Source organism: Camelus ferus, chromosome 16 (genome assembly GCF_009834535.1).
Source record: "Camelus ferus isolate YT-003-E chromosome 16, BCGSAC_Cfer_1.0, whole genome shotgun sequence".
Lineage (NCBI taxonomy): Eukaryota > Metazoa > Chordata > Mammalia > Artiodactyla > Camelidae > Camelus > Camelus ferus.
In genome coordinates this window covers 10,915,087-10,934,244 of record NC_045711.1, presented here as the reverse complement: position 1 = coordinate 10,934,244, position 19,158 = coordinate 10,915,087, and the positions used below count along the sequence as shown (strand labels likewise).

The 19,158-nt window shown below is 48.6% G+C and overlaps 1 protein-coding gene across 1 annotated transcript; it reads right to left on the bottom strand.

Annotated features, from left to right (window-relative positions):
• Positions 1-13: 13 nt before the first annotated feature.
• DHX33 (DEAH-box helicase 33) lies at positions 14-17,759 on the bottom strand. Its single transcript, XM_006177028.3, has 12 exons — positions 17,306-17,759; positions 14,760-14,920; positions 13,887-14,114; positions 13,572-13,742; positions 11,479-11,664; positions 10,667-10,778; positions 9,411-9,570; positions 9,180-9,268; positions 7,577-7,704; positions 6,982-7,185; positions 5,485-5,571; positions 14-2,852 (listed from the first exon to the last, which is right to left on the bottom strand). Exons 1-12 carry the CDS (start codon positions 17,580-17,582, stop codon positions 2,544-2,546), a joined length of 2,112 nt encoding a protein of 703 aa, XP_006177090.2. The 5' UTR covers positions 17,583-17,759; the 3' UTR covers positions 14-2,543.
• Positions 17,760-19,158: the final 1,399 nt, after the last annotated feature.

The window sequence follows — 19,158 nt, the reverse complement described above, 5'->3', positions numbered from 1 at the left end:
GAAACCACACACATCATGTACAAGAATCATTTTAATGGATTGGATAGTCATGTGCAAATCTGAGCATTCTAAGCAAGAGCTGATACTTCAATAGAGCTATGTCTGTTTGAACAAAAACAGACTCTCAAAGTACAACATAAATCTGAACCAATTAGATTTTTGGTTTTTTTTCCTTCAAGTTTTAACATTCTGATCAAATATAAGAAAACTCTGGCTTCCCCACAGGGGCAGTTTCCTTATATGCAGAAGGAATGGAATCTTACACGCCTGGCCACCGTTCTGTTTTTGATAGCTAGATTAAGTGGATTTATGCATCATAGTACATAATGAGTTTTCTCCCCACAGCAAACACTTGTCTTTATTCTGGCATCTCTATACAACTAGCAGAGACACAACACCAAGGGTTTTTACCAAGAACTGGGTGTTGGTGGTTCTTCCCCCCTGTAGTGGGGTCTGCGCTGCCCTGAGTGTTTCACACTCCACTATTACCAAAACAGACGTCAAACATCTGGGATGAGGGGGCTGCTTGGAGTGCATCTGTTTACATGCAGCTGCTGAAGGGAGCTAGTTATCCACCCAGATTCAGATTCCATAGGTGGGAAAAAAGGCGGCACAGCATCAGAGATGGAAAGGGAGTAGCTCAAGATTAGATCGCAACATTATTGTGAAACATTTAACTTTCTTAAGAAAGTTTAAAGTGTACTTATCTATCCCCTGTGGCTCCATATAAACAACCGTTTATCTCTTTGTAGTAATATGCAGAGTCAGATCGGCTTTTCCCATCTGATTTAATCCCTGAGCAGCTATGTTAAAAGTTACCTTTTTAAAAAGCCCAATAAAAAACTACTGTATTTAAAATTCTACCAGAACGTTACAGTGATAGACTTGTTTCTGTACAGAAACATAGAAGCTATTTATATTTACTTAGATGCTATCTACGCCTTCCATCTGCTCAGAAAAAAAAAACACTTTCAGAAATGGATCAGGTACTTAAGCTGGACACAGATTATTCCAAGCTAAATTTTACTTGCCCCAGAGAACACTCTACATAATTTGCTGAGGAATATAATAAATCTACCTACTCTCAATTTTTTACCAGCATGGTGAATTTTTTTAATTAAAAATCCAATATTTTACTAAGTCAGGCTAAACATCCTGAACCTCTATTAAATAAGTGAGAAAAATACACTTAAATTTTTTTCTGAAAACTTTTCAGAAAGTCAGCAACAGTAAGAAGAAAAGTTTAAGACTTTAATTAAGGTAGAGTATATAGGATCTGTCGAGTCCCTTTGGCCTAAACATAACTATTTCTAACAGAAATAAATCACAAGTCCCAGACAGCTCTGAACAGGGGCTAAAGGCCTGACTGCTCAAGGCCAGGCTGGTGCGAGACAGACTTGAAACACACAAGCAGAGATAGGTGAGACTGTTCACTGTCTTTGAAGACTCCTGGGCCGTTTGGGCCCCTGCTCATGAAGCTGCATGTTTCACTCTGTAAGTAGTGACCAAAATACAGCATGTGTGTGTTTAGATCAATTAAGCACAATTAAAGGGCTAAATCTGGGTGTTTTCTGGGGTGAAGCATTCACTGCGGAAGATGATTTGCTTTTCATAATTAAATAGCTAAGAAGGACTTTCGGTGTCTTTTCTTTTCTCAAAATATGAGAAGAGGAAGAAACTGTGGAGACTAGTCTCCTCTGACAAACTGAGGGCTGGAGAGGGGAGAAACAGAAAAGCCAGGCTTTCCTCAAGTCCCTAAGGAAAAAAGGCCACAGGAAATGAATAAGATGAAAGAATAGAAACACCAGAAGGTGATGGGATGAACTTGTCTGCCCCACCCCCAGGGCCCTGGGGATAGAAAAATGCAAACAGTGCAGCTCGATTCATTCCTTAGTTCAGGTGTTTAGGGCGTGAGCACTTCCTTTCCCGGGAAGGTCCACACCCTGGGGAGAGAGGTCCGGCAGGGCAGTGGCCCATGAGGTAGGAAACAGCACCTCCCTCCTGAAATGTCCACAGAAGTCAGTCTCTTCTGTCTTCTGTTACAAAACTTCATGCAAACAGACGTTAAAACAGATCCAAGGTCAACAGCTCTGTGTCCTCGGATGGTGCCCCTTCCAGACCGTCCCCCTCGGTCAGGAGAACTCAGGGGATTTTCTTGGACCCGACTCACATCATGCAGAAAAGCGGGAACCCGGCCCAGCGCCGAGGCTCACACCCTACCGCGGGTTCGTCGTGGGCAGGCGCCGCTGTGGGTACTTTCCTCCATTTGCTCTAAACCGCAGTGCCCCCAACCCTGTGTTACTGTCACCCCCATTTGACAGATGGGGAAACTGAAGCTCAGAAGCTAACTCAGTCCCCCAAAGTCACGGGGCAAGAACCGAAAGCATCGTTTTTTAAGCTTCCAAGGTAAGGATGTGTCTGGGAGGTTAGGTCCGGGGGAGTTTAACCCTTTCAGCTCTCGGCTCGGTCCACACGTGGAAACCGAGGCCTCTCGAGGGGCGGCGGGTGGCCCAGCTCCTGGCACGCGCGGCCCCGGCGGCGGCTTAGTTCCTGGCGGTTCTCAGCTTCCTCCGGAAGAACTCGGGGGCGGCCTCGTACAGCCACTCGGCGTCCACCACGCACAGGTCCCGCATGTAGCACTTGTTGGTGCGGAGCAGCTCGGTGTACACGACACAGGCCGGCCGGCAGTGGAAGAGGACGGACGAGGGGTGGATGGCCACCGGCTGGTGGGTATCCGTGGTGGCGTAGGACCCGTCTGGCTGCAGCTCGGCAGTGCTCATGAAGAGGCTGTGCGCCAGGCAGCGGCGGACGCTCTCCGTGTCTCCTCGCGACGACACGATGGGCATTGACATCTGTGGCGGGAGGGAGAGGGAGCCGAGCACACCCCCGACGTGAGCATCGCGCCGCCCCCGCAGCATCCGGAGCCACGGGACCTACGGTGCAGCCGCGCGTGCAAGGCCCGTGGCAGGTGCTGGCACCCTGGGCACTGTCTCAGTGCCCGAGACCAGCAGGGAAATCAGCAGTCACAGAAGCTGCCAAACGAGACAGGCTGGGTGACCCTGCAGCTCACCCCTCGTGCAAATATCTAGGCGGTGTCCCAGGAAGGGAGGACCTCCTCCCTCTCACTCTATGCCACTGTCCCCTCCCTCGGGTTCCCCTCACATCCCGCTGCCCAGTTAATCTTCCTAAAACACAGCTCGGCCGTCCTTCCTCCACTCAAAAGCTTTCCCTTCCGTGTCTCTCCTGCTCCCGGCAAAACGATGCAAACTTCCAACCGTGAAGCCAGGAATGAGTTCTCTGAGCACCCTGCCTCGATTCCCCTCTACCGGCCCCCGAGGGTCTTCCCGCAGGTCCCCGAGGAGACTGGACGCCCCTCACCTCCGCAGTGGGTGTCACTCATCTGTCTCCTCCTCTGCCGCCTTGCTGAGTGGGTCCAATCCCCTGGGACTCCAGGCCACAGCTGAGCAGCCAGGTGGTGAACCCTTGGCTGACAGCTACCTGGCCAGCTCCTCCCTGGGGGAGGGGGAGGTTGGAGGTGTGGGGGATGTGAGCAACCCCTGGGAGAGGGGTTGAGTGGAGAGGCGGGGAGAGTAGGCACTCAGTGCCCAGGGGGCAGGGAGAGGACACAGGAGCAGGGAGCAGCGGAGAGAGGACCAGTGGCCCACAGACAGCCACCCTGGCTCCCAAGGCTTCTTCTGCGCCTTATTCCCATCCCTGTGGGATAGACTACTTCCTGCCCAGAGGCTCCCAGAGACACCTCTTCTCCCCCTTTTCCCTATGTGGTGGCTCGATGGAGCTTGTTTTTGCAATTAGCTGATCCTGGCCTGATGAAGACCCTCTTTGTCTCCTCATCTGTCAAGAGGGGGCTGAATGGTCACCACCTCCCGGAAGCCCCAGAGCCCTACAGCTAACAGATGGTCTCTCCTGCCAGGCTGCCAGGGTGCCAGCTCTGCCACTCGCTGGCTCTGTGACTGGGGACAAATTAGCTAAACTTCTTAGGCTCTCATTTCATCATTTATAAAATGGGAATAATAACAAACTCAAACTCAAGGGAGAAATGAGGATTTCAAATAAGGGAACCGCATGAAAAGTGTTTAGAACGGGGCCTTAAACAGTAGTGCTTCATAAATGATCGTGACTTTGATCATTATTATTGGCTCCTCTCATGAATCATTCGTGTATATATATGTCAGATCTCCCCTCTAGATTGTTCCTTAAGATGTGAGTTATAGGCATGCCTGTAAAACCCCAGAACCTTGGCCCATGCCTGGCATATAAAGAGAGGTGATGGTCTGGCAGGAAAGCTGTTCAAGTACAAGAGGGGTTGGAAAAATGTGTATAATTCAGATCAGACACAGGTCTGGGTACAGGTGTCCCCTAGGGGTGTGCAGATGGTCCACACTGGGGGCTGTCTCAGAAGATGCCTTCCCCACAGAGAGTGTCCTACAGAGCTGTACCCAGCAGCAAAAAGTGGACACTCCCTCAGTGTCCAACACAGAACACTTCCACAAACCAGCCCACCTCGGAGGTCAAGTGGGGAGCGCCACACAGCCCCTGAGAACTTACGGGCCAGGACTTCACAACGTCATTCGCTCTAAGAGGGGCCATGGGCTGACCGAAAACCTCCTGGCTGGTGATCTGGCGATGTCTGTCAAAGTCTAAATCCCTCCTCTAGAAGTCCATGCTGTATGCACCAGAGCACAAATATGTATTCAGGAGGATGGTCATTACAGCGTGGCCTAAATGACCACCATTCTGGGCTTGACTAAATAAAATGTAGCAAATACAATGAAATGCTATGAAGTCACTAAAAACAATGAGATTGACACATACAGGCATCAAAAGACAGCCTGGACGCACTGAGCAGTCAAGAAGCATACCAAGGGCGAAAAAGCAAGCTGCAAAAACCAATGTGCATCATATTTGTTTTAAAAAGAAAATTATATATATATATATCTCCATGTATATGTGTACACACAAAAACACACATACACAGGACAAATTCTAAAAGGATCTACACCACACTGCTGTGTGTGTCTGGAGGGGCAGGACTGTGGGAGACTTTTACACTTTTTGCACTATAATACTATTTTCTGCACTGAATCGATTTGTAACAATTACTCACTGCTTTCATAATCTGAAGAAAAAATCACAAAGATATTTCCACTAAAAAAAAAACCTTGGGAAAAATTCTAACAACATTGGAAAATGCTTTTAAAGTTTATAAAAGCTAAATATGAAATACACATACCATGTAACTATGTAAAAAATGCATCAAAAACAGGGCAACAAGGAAACAGACCAAAATGGTGACAGGTGGAATTTGGGGAAATTTTTACTTTCTTTTTTATTTTTAAATTTTCCTACAGTGAGAGTTTTTTGTTCTGTTTTGTTTTGTTTTTTTGTAATCACCAGCAATTTAAAAATTTTCACCTAGAAAAAAGTGATGCTTAGTTCCCCAAAGGACACCAGGAGGGGAAATACCTTTAAGCAGATGTCCCTCAGCTGTGCTCTGACCTCAGCTACTAGCATCATATTCTTGCTGTTGACAAAATTCTCTTTGCACCAATTCTGAAGAGGAGAAAAAGAGATATCACAGTCCTCTCATTTCTATAGACAAAAAATACATAATTTTTAGACCACAGTTAAATTCAGAGGAGAACTTCAGTCACTAAAAATAAATATAGGAAAATATCTTTGTATCAGAAAGCATGAACCATAACGGGAAACAGTACAAATTTAAACTAAAGTAAAACTTAAAATTTTCTTCTATTAAGTTACCATGAAAAAAGCTACAGACTGGGGTATTTGCATCACCTCACCAGGGAAGGATGATTACCTCCAGAATACATTAAAAACAAACAAACAAACAAACAAAAACCTTCTACAAATCAGTAAGAAAATGACCAATAAACCAGTAGGAAAGTGGACAAAGGATAGTAGACAGACAACCCACAGAAGATTAACCACAAATGACAATAAGCTTAAGCAAAGACTCTCAGTCTCTTGAGGAATCGTGGCAGGTGCAGTTTCAAATAACTGAGATTCTAGCTCACATCCATCAACATGGCAAAAATGAAAGTCATTTTGACTGAGAGCTGGAGAGGCTGGAGGAAGCGGAACTCTCGTATATGACTCTGGGGAGTCTGCAGAGGGAGGTGACAGCTCTGGGGAGCCACACACCCGCTGTTAAAGCTGGATGCAGCTGCCCTAAGACCAGCAGGTCCACTTCTGGGTGTCAGCCCCAGAGAAACCCGCCCCCTTGTGCACAGGAGACCCAGCTGGATGTTCCCTGCAGGGTGGAAGCATTCACATCACACACTGTGCATGGATATGAAGTGAGTGTGCCCTGTGGCCCACAGGGACACAGACACACCCACTTCAGGACAGTGGTTACAGAAGGGAGAAAGGACTACACAGGGAGCAGCACAGAGCTCTTGCCGTGTCCACAGCATTTTCTTTCCTTAAAAATAAACGGAGGCAAATAGAACAAAATGTTTACCGCTACTAAACCTGGTGCTGGCTATTATTATCATTTCCTTTTTTTTTAAATAACTGCATTAAGACAGACAAAGTGAAGCATGCAGTCTATGGTACAATTACTGATTTCACTGATAAAAGAAAAAAAGACACTGCCATTTTCCATCTTGGTCCATGCATCTGAAATATCACGAAAGCAAAGGCTACTGTGAAGAAAGTCAGGGGCAGGTGGGGAAATAAATCCTTTTCAAGCTAAGAAATCGGATCACCAAATACTTAACGAACTTGCCCATGTTAAGTGCGAGTCAAATACAAGCAGAGTGCGAGGCTGGAATCACTGACATCTTCCCTGGGAACCTCCCTGTGCTCAGACTTCTCTGAAGTGACAGCCGGCATTCTTTTTGTGGCTCTTCAGGTGACACAGCCCAGAAGGGAAGATGCCCTTAAAACACCAGCCCGAAAGGAGGTGCCATTTGGGAAGAGGAAGGAGACACGGCTTACCTTATTTCCGCCCAGGTTTTTGAAGGTCCGGTAGATGTTGAGCAGGGTGATGTGATCGCCCTCGCTCGATGTGAACTTTTTCCGCACACCCTGCACCTCATCCCGCCGGGAAGGGGGGTTGTAGAGAACACTGTCCACCGACAGCAGGGAGACGATGGTCAGTATCTCCTCCGTGCAGTGGAATTTGGGGGACAGGAGGATGGTCTGCAAGTCAAAATTTAAAACTGTGTCACCAAGCCGTTCCCCGGCTTCTGGACACAGTGTTTCCCTGTATTGCTTCTGTTGCTTCCCCTCTAAGATGTGAAGGGGCAGGTGTTTCTAAAACCATGACAATGTGTGTTATGTCATTTCACTTGTTGTAAAACAGATGACTGCCTTCCCCTCGTGACTCCAAATTCCACATAGAAAGGGCTCATGACTAGTCTGAACCCCACACAGAATGTAAGTCAGTGTTAGACACAAAGTAGGGCTTGATCATTATTTAAGAGAAAAAGGGAAGATGGATCTAGAAGCACTGGGTTGAGGAGTCCTCTGGAAGCAGGGATGGCTAACCTGCAATGTGCAGAAAGGGGACTGAGGGGAGGGTATCATTTACTTTGGCAAATTTGGGTTCCAATGGGAATGCCGCCATCTTTCTTCCGATTGGAGTCAGGGTGAGCTGGTTGTCTTTGTGTTCAAGGGCACCTAACAGCTCCAGCTGGGCAATGGCCGCCTGAATGTGATCTAAAGAGATATAAAAAGGAGCCAGAAATTTAAAAAAGGAAGAAGCTGTAGCTAGTTCAGTACTTCAGGAGCTTCTGATACGTCTGCATCAAACCTCGCACCCACACTGTCTCCATGTTCAATTCTCTTTTTAAATAACAGCCTGCAATTGGGCGGTATGTACATAAATCCAAAACCCAGCAAAGTTACACTTAAGAAGTTCACCCCCAAATCTACTCGCACACTGTACAGGGACCTGCACCTCCAGATCACACACACGATGGAAACACCAGCTGCCTCAGAGGACCCTGTTTACTATTTGCTTTTATTCTTTTTGAATTTGAACCATGAAACTGCATTACCTATTAAAGAATAAAGATGCATTTCTAATCAGGTAATAAACATATACACACAGAGAGGAAATGATCTGTAAGATATATTAAGGGAAAAAAGCAATGTGCAAATGTCTATCAGTAGAAGGATAAATGGCATTTTTGGTTTATTCATAGAATGGAACAGTATTTAGCACTGAAAATGCATCAAACATAAACCTTGCAAAACACAGCGAATGAAGAGAGGTTACTGGGATATCAACATATAAAAACGCCAACCAAAACAATACCTTGCTCAGGGATGCACGTGCAGGGAATAAAACATCAAAGAAAAGTGAGGGAATCACAGGCAAAACCAGGGAAGTGGTTCCTCCGAGGCAGGGGGAGGGAGGCCAGTGAGGTGGGAGGGCTTCGCGGGCCCAGTAACAGGTACCCAGGTGTGGCTTCATTGCTACCTGGCGTGTGTTCTTCCTTTACATGTAGGAACTTAGCAATTAAAAGGGGAAAAAAATGTAGAATGGTGCACAATGTGCATTGCTAGTTGTGTTTTAAACGTGAGGATATGTACTTGCATATGCATGGATTTTTTTCTAGAAGACGCTGGGGGATGGTCACAGTGGTTGCTTCTGGGAGGGAAACTAAGAACCTGAAGACAGGGGAGGGCCCAGGACACACATCAACTGTCTACTTTTTTACCCAATTGCATTTCCCCACTTGAAAACAAGAGAAAAAGGAAGAGGGTGTATTGAAGATGTCAAGTGCCAAGCTACCACCATTAAGAATCTCAATTATTTTTTCTTCCTCTGTGGAGAGATTATCAGTGAAGGACAGGGACCAAGTTCCAGTCAAAAGCAAAGAAACTCGATCTTTTCAGTCCTTTTGCTGCAACAGTACAACTCCGTTAAGTTGGTGGTATCCCGTGGGCCCCCTCCACCCCCCGTGTTGGCTCTGTGGTCACGGGACCCGTTCGGGATGCCTTCGCAAAGCCGCTGCTTCTGCACCACGATGGAGCTGAGGGCACAGACCTCTCCTCTCGTGATTCTGAGCGCCTCCATCCAGTGCATCAGACACACACGAGGAGGCGGCCAGAAGACCTTTTCCTGGCAAGTTGCTGGCTATTCCGGTCCACTCAGGCCCGTTCACTGCCTTGAAGACCCCACTCACCTGGAGACGGTTTGGACATGAAGTCAAAGGCGAGCACGTTTGGGACTCGCATTGCGAGAAGCTGCAGCATCACGCTCGCCAGGTTACACCTGCAAGAGTGGGAGATGCAGATGGTTCCTGTGGGCGTCCCGACTCCAGCCAGTAGGGCAGAGCTGCCCCCACTACCAGGGGCCTTAGGGGAAACAGCAGCCCCGGGAACGTATGGCGGGTGTGGGAGCCCCTTGGGCCTACCTTTGGATCTCTGGCACGGTCATCTTCTCAAACTTCTCAAACTCATCCTCTGTGTAGAGCCGGTAACAGACACCACTGTCCTCTCTGCCAGCCCGTCCTGTGCGCTGCCAGGCCTGGGTCTTTGACACTCGCTGCACAGCTAACACCTCCAGGCCACTGTCTGGGGGGAGAATGGCCCATGTTAGTGCTTCGCCCATCACACGGACAAGCTGTCTCTACAACGTGGACAGTGAGAAGCATTCCTTAGGACACGAGGGACCCTTTCTGGGACACAAGTCCAGGAAAGTGTAAAGCCAAACTGGTCCATGGTGAAGTGAGGCCTTGCCGTGAACACCGTGTGAAATCTGTGACTGAAGCACCAGAGAAACCTCGTGCTCGGAGCAGGGGCCAGGAGAGCAGATTTCAGAGGCCCTGGCTTAGATCACAGGTAACAACCACCCCAGATTACCCAGGACTGAGGGGTCTCCCAGGACCAAAACCAAGACAGTTTCCAGCAACCGGGACAGCTGGTCCCCCAGCAATCAATGACTCGGAAATGAAATGCCTCCTGCCCCCTGTGCGCCGTCCTCCTTCCCCTCTATTATGAAAGAGAGATGACGTGATGCTGTTGTGCCCAGGAATGAAGGAGACGAATCTTGATAAAGGTGTATTCCGTGCCTGGCGCTGGAGAACCAAGCCCTTTCAGGCAGGCCGGCCCCATGAGATACACACGTGAAAGTCAGCACCCTGAATGCTCAGCAGTGAGTTTCAATTCAAGGTTTGGGAGCCATGATTTCAGCTGCCTCAAATTCTCCACGGAATAAAGCAAGGTGGAAAACAGACCTGAAGAGAAATGACTTCAAGCAAGCTGCCCACCGCACATGCTCAGGAAACAGCTAGTGCCTCACCCCAGCCCAGGGGCCTGCTTCCTTCCTGGGAGCCTGCAGCTCGAACCAGGTGCGCTGGACGCCATCTCCAAGGAAGCCTCCGATGGGGTATCCGCTGTCCCTGGCCCGAGAGCCATCATTCTCACCCACCTGCCAACGGGGGGGTCCCTGATCCTCCTGCTCCATGTTTGCCACACCTGGGGACTCGCCTCACCAACTTGCCCCTGTACCCTCAGGAGCCCCTCTGGACCTGACTGCTATCTCATGTGTGGGGCAGGCCACCCAAATCGCAGTTGGGGGCAGCAGTGAACTGCTCATTTTGGGGAAACTGTGGGACTACAGGTGGCTCACTGCACAAGGAAGAGACGTCGGGGAGCTACAGATTCTCACCAGGGTTATACTTCTTTGCTTTAACCATGCCCGTGTCAACTACATATTTTATTCCTGTAATGGTTATGGAGGTTTCAGCGATGTTGGTTGAAATGATCACTTTGCGATAGCCCTAAAAGGAGGAAGAAAACCAAAAAGCCGTATGACACACAAATGATTCAGAAGCTTTAAAATATATTCCTCACCACTGACTGCCACAATTCACTCACGATCAATAAAAGGTGACTTTGTTACGAATGACGGTTATTAATATCGATGGCTGGTCACTAAACTGGGCGGAGGGAGGGGAGAAGGTCCAGTGTTAAAAGCTTACTTGGAGGTGATGAGATGGAGCGGAACGGGCACACGATTCAGAAGCCGGTGGACACGGGTTGGAACCCTGGCCCTGCCAGTTACCTGCTGTGTCTCTTGGGCAACTGTTACTTCACCCCTCGGGGCCTCGGGGTTTATGAACTGGGGCTGTGACCTACCTTGTGGTTCTTGAGAGGATGCCAGAGTGGCTGCAAAGCATGAGCACCGTGCCTGGCACAGCACGGGTACTGTGGACAAATCACTTGTTTACGGTGGACCTTGGAAGAGTCACTCATTTAGCTTCTGGCTTCTGCCTCTGCCTCTCTCTCAACCCTGACAACTGTTTCCCTGTTCCAACCCCAGGAAAGCTATAGCTGCAGCCCCACATTATATGCCTGCATCTTTTCTGCTCATAGATGAATATGCCTTATCTGGGGCCTGCTGACAGGAGCACAGACCCCACACATGGGGTCCGTCTGGTACCCAGGGGTGGGGCTGGGCAGGAGAGGGGGTGTACTCACCTTTGGGGCCTCCTGGAAGACACGGAGCTGCTGGGCATAGGGCAGGGAGGCATAGAGTGGAAGGACCAGCATGGAGGGGCAGCCATCTGGGAGGTGCTTGGCGATGTCCCGGCAGGTCTTGCTCATTGCTTCGATCTCCTCCTGACCGGTGAGGAACACCAGGATGTCCTGAGAGGAGGGGGCTTCCTACCAGAAGGGCAGAGCAGGATGACTAGGCCTTGACAGAAGTGCAGGTTGCACAGAACAAGACAATGGTCACTGATGAAGTTTCCCAGTTATTTTCCTTAATGCTGGGGTCGTACAGGAGCCTTAACATGGGTGTCTCCCCTGGGAAAAAACCCTCCCCAGTAACGCACAGCTGCAACTGATGCAGGTTAGCCAGCGATGTTTAGAACCTAATTAAGGATATTTTGAAGGAAAATCACCAGACTGCTTTTGCAACATGAACAATGTCATGACAAGCGTAATCAGGCAAGCCAGTAAAATCTGCGTAAGGCTTACTTTCTTTCTTTCAGAATCATCTTGAAAGATGAAGCTGACAAAAGAGACAACAACTTGGGGAAATCCTGATCCACAGAAAGGCCAGGAGCAGTTGTGCTGGGAAAGGAGCCCTTACTGACCGAGGCCGGCAAACGCACTTTTGTAAACTATGAAAGCGCCCTGTTCTCGGACGGATGCCTGAGATCCCAGGCTGAACTGGGTTCCTCACCTCGAGAAGGGAGGAACATCCAAGTGTTAACTGCACACCCAGTGACCCGGTCTTTCTTTGAGGGCTGTGCAGATACATTAATCTGTAAAGTGCTTGAGTGGCAAAATAACTGAAACACATTTGATAGTAGTAATTATACGTGTGCACATGTGGAAGTATATACACATTACACACATATATATAAAATGTCTACACGTAAATACGTGTCGTTAGACATCCACGCATGCGCGCATATACTCTTTCAGCCCGGAATCAACAGGACAAGTGTTCAGAGGTGCACACACACAGACAGGATAACCTCTAAAACATCAACGTTTCATCAATGAGAGGACTCATCAAAGCCACCATGTCACCTGAGGGCCCCGCAGGTGTCATGCATGACAAATCCTCATCTCAAGTTTGCTTTTAGTAGCGAAACAAGGCAGACTGATCTTCTGCAAATACTATCAAAATGACAGTGAAGGCATAAGGCCAGAAAGACAGAGACAATGGGAGAAGAGGAGAGATCAGAAGTTTCAACCCATTTCTAATTTTTTTTGCAGGGGGAGGAGGTAATTAGGTTTTTTTAGAGTCGGTACTGGGGACTGAACCCAGGACCTGCTGCATGCTAAGCATGCCCTCTACCACTGAGCTACACCTTCCCTCTCCGACTGCTGTTTTTTTTAATGAGCTTTTTAAATTTAGCTTGACTTTTCAAACTTTAAACTATGTATGCATGTATCGATTAGCTTAAAACAAAAATTAGCTTTAAAAAGCGGGCTCCTAGATTTTTTTCAGAAAGTTAATGGGCAGGTAAGAACAGTGAATTCTATACACATTAATCCCTTCCCTTTTTTAAAAAAAAAAAGGTGATTTAATCACTTGAAAATTTAAGTCGATATTTAATAAAATGAAAAAAATTTTGAAATATTTCCCTAATATAGTTTTTTTTTTTTCAAAAGAAAACTCTAAATTGCAACCCATTATTGGTTAATATACCAACTATTTTTTTTTAATGAGAGAAAATACCAGAGGACATCACATGTAGTGAGGGGGGCACTGTTTCCGAAGACTTACTTCAGCCCTACGTGTTGTGTCTTGGGTTGCAAAATAGAATGTGCTTCTTACTGCGGGTTCTGATCAAAAAGTGCTCGCCAGCCACTGCTCTACCCTGTGGATGTTTTCTGGCTCAGCTGAAGAAAGCTGCTGGTCAGGGTTGAACTATTTTTCTTTTTAGAGGAAAAAAAGCATAAAAAAAGAGTAAACACGTGGACATGGTAAACGAACTCCTTATTCACCTTAAGGACACAGCTCCCAGAGTGGTTTCCTTCGGCAGCTTTCCTTTGCAAGGCTGAACGCTCAAGGTCAAACCGACCTCTCTGGGCATCCTCACCCCACCGCATACCTGGTGGATCTGGAAGACCGAGACGAGGGCAGCGTGCAGGTAATCGTGCTGCGGCTGTTTGGTGTAAAAAATCTGGATGGGGTGCTGCCGACCCTCCAGGTAGAGGACGGGGGCTCCGTTGAAATACTGAGAGAACAGGTCCACGTCCATCGTGGCTGACATCACAATCACCTGCAGGCCAGATGGGAGAGGAGGATGGGAAACCAACACCGGCAGCCTTTCTGTGCACCTCCATCCCTACCCGCAACCAGGAGGCCCGGGCAACGCCCACCTCCCCCATCTCCCCGGTCCCGCAGCAGAACGGGCTGCACCTACTTTGAGAGGCAGCTTCCCCAGCTCCCTCCGCCTCCTCTGCGCCGTCTTCACCACCCCAAAGAGCACGTCCGTGTGAATGGTCCGTTCGTGGGCTTCATCCAAGATGATGCAGCTGTACTTCCGAAGCAGGGAGTCAGAGATGGCCTCACGCAGAAGCATGCCGTCTGTCAGGAACTTGATCTTGGTGTTGTCCGAGGTGACGTCGTCAAAGCGCACAGTGTAGCCAACCTGCGTGGAGACACAACTTATTCACTCGTCAAACACGTGTCGTGCACTCAGGGTCCCTGCCCTATGCTGCCTGGGTGATAGGGACCAACACCTGCTCTGCCCCGCTCCCTGGGACAAAGGACACACCCCTGCACTGCACTGAAGATTAGCACTACAGAGAATTTAAAACTAACCTCCTCCCACCTGCTGCTTCACAGTTTCAAGTGAAGCTATGTACACACATGAAAGGATATCCAAGACATTTTTTTAAGTCAAATGCGTAAACTCACACACAAACACAAATAAATCTGACTTACAAGTTCTGGGACTCACTCTCAATACCCACGTATAGGCTAGAAAAATGCTTACGAGTTTTTAGAGGGATATGTAGATAAGAGATTTAGCAGATGTTAATGAAGCCTTGAAAGTGCTCAAGGAAAACAATTAATTTATCTGACTTGCCAACAGATTTTGAAAGCAAAGCAAATGGGACTGACAGCCTGTGGGACCTCTGATCTCTGAGGAACTGGTAAAGGCCAAAACAGTGTGGCCAGGAAGAAGCTTGCTATGTATAAGAAGTCTTGTTCAGAAAAATAAGAGTCAGGGAGCAGGGGGTGAGGGGAAAGGAGCCAAGAAAGGGAGTCAGTGAAGAAGGAAATTAGGTACCAGCTTCCCGAGTTCAGTTCTCTTCTCATCTGAGACTCTGGTCGCCAGGGAGATGGCCGCCACTCGACGAGGCTGGGTCACAGCAATGACGGCCTGGCGGCCAATTCCTCCTTCGTACAGGTACTGAGGGATCTGCGTGGTCTTCCCAGAGCCAGTCTCCCCTAGGAAAGAAAAAAGTCTCACTTAAATGCAAAACAGAAACAAATTTCACCAAACAATCCAGATCAAAGTTAGAAGGAAAAGATTAAAAAAAATACACTGATCTGATAAAGCCACTGGAAAACGGGCACCCAAGTGTACTGTTAGTGGAGTGCTAACTGCAATTGTTTCTTGGAAGGCCAAATTACATCAGGAAAAATCTTTAAAATGTTTATACCCTTTGACCCACAACTCCACTTACAGGACTTGTGTCTAAAGAAGTAAAGATGTGTATAAAGATGAAGCTGCAAAGACGTTTTAGTCATTGCTCATGACAGCCAGAAATTGGAAAAGATGTAAACGGTCAGCAATAGTAACGGGTACAGTAAAAGCATACGATGAAATACAACTGTGACATGAAAATATCATCCTGTTTTTTTAATGGAGGTACTAGGCATTGAACCCAGGATGTCGTGCATACTAAGCACGTGTTCTACCACTGAGCTATACCAACCCCCCGTCATACTTTTCAAAGGAATAAATGAGACGTCTATGTAATGACGTGAGAAGATGTCTACCCCTACACTGCAGCCATGCCTAACTCCTCACGTTCCCCAGCCTGCCACCTTCTTTCACACCCTCTGCCTCTGTCTGCACTATTATGAAACACCTGCTCCCATGCTGTCTGCCTGACAAACTCAACAAGATGAGTTAGATCTCAAACTCTCTCCCCAGGGGCTGCACTGGCCTCCTGTGTTCTTCAGTGCCTTGTTCATCTCTCTTCCAACACTGATCACCCTACACTATGTGGAAGCATTTAAATGTTTCTGTCCCTCTCCAGTATCAGAAGCCCCTGGAGGGCAGAGGCCTGCCTGTCTCCTCCTTGTACTTGAGCATCTGCATACAGCAGGCATTCCTTTCCCAGTGCCCAATCAGAGCAAAGAATTTGGCAGACCCGTGCGTCCCTCCCCTCCGTGGCTCCCACCACCCCTCCCTGACCTCACAGAGCCCCGCAGACCCATGGTTCTTCCATATTCTTCCCTCTGACTGCTCATCCTTCCTGACCCAGACAAGAATCATTTGATCATTCTACACTCCTCCTGCTGAGTCCTCCAGGCAAAACCCCAACTTGGATCAGTGTCTCCCGGTCCATCTTTTTTGCTCCTATACCAAGAAACTGAGCATTGCTATAGTAAAATAACCCAACTGCGCCAACGAATACCTGAGTTCGCAGTGGGGCCAAATGTACCTGTGCACCAGCACAACTGTCGGTCTTTGTTCTTGCTTTTCCAGCCCTTCCTCTGTCCCTCTCCTCCCCAAGGGCCCTGCAACTCCCATTCTCAGCAGAGCTCCTGTACCTGTTTCCTAGAAAAAGTGAAGTCCTCAAATGTGATCTCCCTCCCTCTCCCCTCCAAGCTTTTCTGCAGTCACCCTTATTCTCACTTCCTTTCTCCAGCCCCCAGCCTCCTGGATATCCATCCTCCTGTTCCAGGCCAGCTCTGCATCGAGCCCTTGTTCCCAAGTACCCCTCTTCCCCACGCTCTCAGCCTCTGTTAGTGCCAGCTTTCCAATTTCAGCCTCCCCCACTGAGTTATTCCCTTCAACCTGTGAATACGTGCAGATTTCTCTCCGTCCCCACTCCTTTTTTCTCAAAACAGAAGTCTGCTCCCACTGCCTTCATGCCCTCCCCTCCTGCGTACTCCTCTGCCCAATGCCAAATCAGCTTCTGCTCCCACGGCTCTGCTGAAACAGAGCTCAACGGGATCCACAGTCAATACCTCGCATCCAACCAGTGGGCATTTTTGGGTCCGCATTTACTGGACCTCTTCACTGTTGCATCTGTTCACTCCCTTCTTACAGCTCTATTCCTTAGGCTGTCGGCTCTCCTGAGTCTCCTTCCCTTCTTGGAGGCTCATCCTTTGGGTCCTTCAGGAACTCCTCTTACTTAAACGTTGGGGATCAAAGCCGCTTGTAATCAGTCCCCGGTCCTCAACTCTGCCTCTTAATTCGTGCACCAGAAACAGAACTGTTTCTCGCCTCCACTTGGTTTCTTACAGGGCAGGCTCTCTCGAGGCTCTGTTGAACGCCTTCCAGGGACCACCTTCCCCGCCGCCCCTCACCGATTGGCTCAGAACCACTCTTCAAAGTTCCCAAAGTCCCCGCTGCGCCCCTCTACCCTTCCACACGGAAGGTGAGTCTTTGCTTCACGCGTGGGTCACTCGCACTGGCTGTGAGCACCTCGAGAACGAGGCTGTCCGACTCCTTTGAACCCTCTCTCCTGGCCCCGCACAGAGAAGGTCAGGTTTGTTGTAGAAATGAATGAAATACGGTGAGAGACGCCTAGGAAAAGCTGTTCTCGCAGAGCCCGAACGGGGAGCAAGGAAGCACCCTCCGGCGCGGCCACTCACCGATGAGGACGGCGCTGTCCAGGTTTCGGAGCTGGGCCAACAGCTGCCCCCGCGCCTGGAAGATGGGCAGACTCCGGCGCTGCCGCTCCACGGCCTCAGAGTAGGGGCTGGACGCGGGCTGGACCAGGGGCGGCTCCTGCCTCCGGCCTCCGCCGCCGCCGCCCGGGGTCAGCAGCATAACCACTCGCCGCCCGGGAGGGCAGGACCCGGCGCGGCTCGGAGGCCCGGAGCCCGGCCGGAATCTCTTGGCCGGCGGGAAGCCCGCCTCCTCAGGCATGTCGGGAGGGCACCGCGACGGGAGGCGCAAGGGCGGGCAGCTCCTGCCGCTCTCGGGAGCCGACAGCTAGCGCGCGCCGCCTCTCCCCGCCACGTGCTGGCGGCTCCCAGCGACCCCGCAGACCTCACGGTCACCAGCAGCCTTGAGGAAGGAGACTCCATCTCCCAGCATGCACTGGGAGCGTGGGCAGGCTTTCACTTCCTGAGGGCGGGGGGAGCAGGCCCGAGGTACCACGGGAAAAAGGCCCCGAGCGACAACAAGGAAAGGCAGGGTGTACGGTTCCGTGGGACCTTAACTTTGGAAAACCACCACGGTCTCCTGCTAATACTATTGCTTTTCAGTAAACACGCGTTTCCCCTTCACTGTCCGCAATAATATTAGGTCTTCAAGAAAAGTAATTTTGTAAAATTAATGAAGAACACACAATAATTTGCATGATTTAATCTTCTAAACAACTGATGTTGGGTAATAGATACTGATATCACCCCCAACTTACAGATGAAGAAACTGAGCCTCTGAGATTACGTAGTCATTCAGATGTCACAAAATCCGATTATTGAAAATGATCCTGGTGATCATCCTGTGTTACAGAAGAGATATGACATATTCAATGACAATCATACATTCTTCTAAGAAAGTGACTATCCCGATGGACGTGCTCTGCTCCTGTAATACAAGCAGGGAAAGAGGGAGTCTAATGAAACTGAAGTTGTCTTTTACCCTTCCTTTCCTCAACTATTCCTGCCAGACTCTCAAGTTCTTTACAGGACTCCCAGCTCATGTCAATCAATGAAAAGATTCAGAATTCGACCCGGAAAATAGGATATAATTAGTTTTTCCTACCCTTCCTAAATTCAAAGCTCTTAGATGATTTGCTAATTTTCCACAGAAAGACTGACAAGCAGCTGTTTGCACTGCATACAGGAAAAGGGATTTCCAGGGAATTCATCCATCATAAGCTTCAATCCATGTGAAGGATATCTGGGCATCTTCTGCAGTTCATTTCCATGAGTTCCCTATTGTGAACATGGTAAAAATCATCCTTCCCCTTTCCTGTAGGTCAGAGGTTATTTTCCTCTAGTTGCTAATAGTATAAGTGACCAGGAGTTACTGAAAATGTGCATGTTGAACTAATAGCAGATAGATGTTTAAGAATAAATTGACAAAATTTCACTTCATGCCCCTAAATACTGATTTAGAAAGGCAACACAAACTTAGAAGGGAAAATAATTTTCTTGGTCTGTTCAGGCTGTTGTAAGAGAATACCATTGACTGGGTGGCTTATCAACAACAGACGTTTATTGCTCACAGTTCTGGAGGTGCCAGCATGGTTGCCTTCTGGCGAGGGTCCCCTTCCTGGTTCAATGCTGACACCTTATTGCTTTGTCCTCATATGATGGAAGGGGCTAGGAATCTCTCTGGAGCTTTTTTATAAGGCATTGACCCCATTCATGAGGTTTCCACCTCATGACTCAGTCACCTCCTAAAACCATCGGATTAAGCATTAAGATTTCAGCATGAATTTTTTTGGGGGGGGGGACACAAAACATTCAGACCATAGCAATATCTAAATGTT